The following is a 3819-nucleotide window of genomic DNA, read 5'->3' as shown; positions in this document are numbered from 1 at the left end:
TCAAAAGAAGGAAAATTCTTAAATTTTCGTAATTTCCAAATGTGTTCTACGAGAAAAAGCATATTTGAAAACCCCTAAAATTGTTTTTTCTGAAATTCATCCATTCGCCTCCGTTACCACGGTTTCGAAATAACCGGTTTTGAAGTGACGCGGAGCCAAATTATCTTTTTTTCACACAAAACACCACATTCCAATCTCAAAACCCTCCAAAAACACTTACCAGCAACAAGAACCGGGTCCATTGTGGCGAACATCGTTGCGGCTTTCGTCACAGCTTTAGAATTCGTTTTAACAATATCCGCGCTCTCGTGAAACTCGTTATTCAATATTTCAAGTCTTTTAACTGCATCTTTGGTCAAAGACATCGTGTCATTTATCTTCTCTATGCTCGCTTCAACATTATTGAAATGTATTTTCCGTTCGTTTGATGGCAAAGCAGTATACTGCTGAAAATAATTCTTCAATGAGCCTATAGCCTCATTGAATCCCTTTTGAAGCTCATCGCATACTTTTTGAGCATTTTTTTCCATATTTTTCATTTTATCTTCTACTGTCGCCGGCACTCTATCCTCCAAACTATTTTTCAAAACTGCCAATTGCATAGTTTTGTGGCCTTCGTGCAGCACTCCGTCGAGTGCACAATCACCGCAAATCGCGTTTTTCTTGGCTTTCTGAAGGGCAGCTTCGATATCATTGTTTTCGACATTCAATACAAATTCCTTTTTGTTGTCGTCATGCTTCAATACACCCGCGTTTACTGCACAAGTGACACACAGACGTAGTTTTCGAGATCGTAATGTACATTCACTACACACACCTTCGTCGAGACCCTGAAGAGAACATTGGTAGCGTTAAATTTTCGCAAATACTCACTTTTGCATCGTCTAATAGAGATCGTGAGCCAGATGATTCACCCGCTTGCATACTTCGAAAATGTTTAATTAATTCTAGAACTTGATAATTAATTGTTGTGATTGCGAACGCTTCTTCTCGATTGCACTGCGGACATTTTGATGAGAGCATTTGATGTTTACAGTGTTCGCAAATTGAGTGACCACATGTTCCGATGCAAGGTTTTCGAGATTCAGTGTCTGAAAATACACAATAAAATTTTAAAAATTGAATTAAAACTTGCCATATTCATTATAACAGATAATACACTCAGTTGTGTTTACAATAGACATATCCGCTGGATTTGTACTTTGCTTTTTTCCCACCCGTTTTGTTCTGCAAAAAAGTATATGAATAGGGAACAGCATCGATTTTTGCAAGCGGATTAGTATTAATATTAGTTCGTTGACTCTGCATAAACCTAAGTAAAATTATGAACGAACGGCGTTCAAATAGGCTTGTTATTTTTTGTTTAAATTGAATTTTTTAAATTTGAAAATAATTTTCATTAAAAAAACAAGGATTAAGTCAGTTTTTATAGAAATTTCATGAGATTTCCATGGAAATTATGGATAGAGTGTCGCGCATAAAAAGGAATGCACTAGATTTGCCGACAAAATGCACACAAAACGAGATCGCTGAGAAATTTTAGCCTAATTTTTTGAGAGAACGGCGGGAATATGTTGAAATTTCGGAACATTCTGGACAAACGGAACATAACGAAAATTGTGAAGAAATTGCAGTTTCGAAATTTTGCACTGCGTTCCTCACATCAGAACCTATTTCTGCAGGGACCTAACTATTGCGTTGCACTATTTAGATAGATAAGATTATAGATTCGTAAAGAAAAAAGCAAGACTTTGAGAAATCGCTTCAAAGGCAAGAAATTCTGAAAAGATGGTTCTCGATTTTTTTGAAAGATTCCCGCCAAAAATTCAATCTTCTAGAAGTTTACAGAAGAGAGATTTTTAAAGCTTTCACAAGTTTAACTCCAAAATGTAGACTTTGAGTCACCCTGCTGAATAATCGATTTCATTAATTATACACTTTCAACCGTTCACATGGCCTTCAACGCAAATTTAAGGGTGAGCAAGAGCAGAAAACAGTAGAAAGTGCAAACGATAAGAAATATTTATAAATTAATTCCTGTGGGGGGGGGGGGGGGTAAGAGTTTTAAACTCGGTTTTGTAGCATTTTTACAGTGTCCGAGTAGAAGGAAAAAGGCCATTCAGCGAAAGTATGTTCTGGAAAAAATCATCAGTACCGACTTGTTTTCCCTAGATAACCCAAAAATGGCGTCATGTTCAAAAAGTTTAAATAGGACAAGCAACAACAAAAACATTGGATCTAAAGTTAAGTGCCCGACTTCTTATATTATGCTTGTCTGAGAAAAAAAAAGGTTAGAGGGTATTTTTTGCAGTCTGAATACGGTAGCGATCTCGAAGCGGAGAGCCTAAATACCACACAAACGGTGGAGACGCATACACATTTTCTCTGCGTCTCAACCTTTTTTTTCTCAGACAAGCATAATACAGAATAGTAGTGTTGGAAATTCCTCAATAGTGTTGGAAATTCCTCAATAGTGTTGAAAATTCCTCAAGCTTATCAAAAATGTCAATCAAGGGAATTTTCTTTTGCTCACTTCAAAATTTCCTCACTAATAATAACTTTCGGATTTTTATTATCATTCTTTAAATTCTCTGATTTTCCTATTTTTCAAATTATCCCTTCTTCTTCTCGTCACTGTTTCTTCTTTTTTGTCGTCGGCTAACGAAAAAAGATTCTTCTTTTTTTTTTTGACAAGATGATTCTTTTTCTCTGTCGTTTTTTCTCTTCTTCTTCTATCACCTACACCTTCTTTCTCTCATTTTCCATCATCTTTTAAATTTTTCTCTTCTTAATGAGAATTCCAGTATTTTCATTTATTCTAATTTTTTGTATTCGAACCGGAAATTCTTGTAAGTAGCCAAACAAAAAGTTAGTGAAAATCCGCGCTAAATCTGATTAGCAGGAGAAGATGAAGACGTTGAGCGGGTGCAAGTGATAGAAGTTCGAAATGACGCAATCAGAATTGTGTGGACAGTGGATTCTGAAGAAGTTGAAGAGAAGGAGATAACCAAACAGCGGTTGATTGTAGCGGTTATGAGAAGTATAGGAGTTAATCAATATTTGTTATTTTTGTTAGTGTTTTTAGGTTCTCAAGAAACTGAGAAATCGTCACAAACTGTTATGGTTGATGCAAAGCTTCGAGACTACACTTTTGTTGGATTAGCTGGAAATACGACTTACCGAATTTCAGTGGAGGGATTTAATGTGAGATATGATAGTCTTCCGATATGGATGTTTTCTTGTGAATCGATTTAGTCCTTCGATTCCTTTTGATTCGAAATTCGGTGCCTAGATTCTTGAGCTTCCCAAAACACCAATATTCAAAGTCAAAGTTCTTGATAACTTTTAAATTCTTTCGATTTGAGTGGTGATCTTCTTGGTCAGGTGGATCAAGGATTCCGTATAACCAATATTCCAAAATATGTCGTCTCTTTAGATTTGACAGCTTGAAAATGTTACGGTTCTCATAGAACCACGATTTGTGATCACGATGAATAAAAGCAGCTTCTGAAAATTTAAAATTAATCGACATAATGAGACTTTGTAAAAGGGGGACTCCGACCAAAAATTTTTGTTGCATAAAAATATGTTAAAAGTTATCTATTTTCCGAATATTATTGCGAAAAAATTCAAAAAAAATCCGAAAAACGCCGTTGAAAAGGAAGAAAATTCAAAAAAAGGTGCCGCCGGAGGACGAGGATTTTCAGTGAGAAACCTAGGCCACGGCAGCGGGCGCCTTTCCTACGTGGCAAATTTTCCGGATTTTTTTCAATTTCATGTCCGGCAGGTAAAAAACATAAAAAACCACTGTCGGCGACT

General features: G+C 36.1%; 2 protein-coding genes across 2 annotated transcripts in view; one reads left to right on the top strand and one right to left on the bottom strand.

The window, feature by feature from the left end:
- Positions 1-1184, bottom strand: part of CBG04583 — a gene marked incomplete at both ends in the record, with an annotated part of 2253 nt that extends 1069 nt beyond the window's left edge. The window contains 3 exons of the mRNA XM_045238118.1: positions 221-830; positions 874-1091; positions 1136-1184. Of these exons, the coding sequence (XP_045092719.1) occupies positions 221-830; positions 874-1091; positions 1136-1184 (877 nt within the window). The remainder of the gene's footprint in view (positions 1-220; positions 831-873; positions 1092-1135) is intronic.
- A 1511-nt stretch (positions 1185-2695) lies between these two features.
- CBG04582 overlaps positions 2696-3819 on the top strand; it is a gene marked incomplete at both ends in the record, with an annotated part of 14764 nt that continues 13640 nt past the window's right edge. Inside the window, 2 exons of the mRNA XM_045238117.1 lie at positions 2696-2714; positions 2903-3204. Of these exons, the coding sequence (XP_045092718.1) occupies positions 2696-2714; positions 2903-3204 (321 nt within the window). The remainder of the gene's footprint in view (positions 2715-2902; positions 3205-3819) is intronic.

This window comes from Caenorhabditis briggsae, assembly GCF_000004555.2.
Source record: "Caenorhabditis briggsae complete genome, chrV, whole genome shotgun sequence".
Taxonomy (NCBI): domain Eukaryota; kingdom Metazoa; phylum Nematoda; class Chromadorea; order Rhabditida; family Rhabditidae; genus Caenorhabditis; species Caenorhabditis briggsae.
The sequence above is the reverse complement of the archived record's forward strand: the minus strand, read 5'-3'. Positions and strand labels throughout refer to the sequence as shown.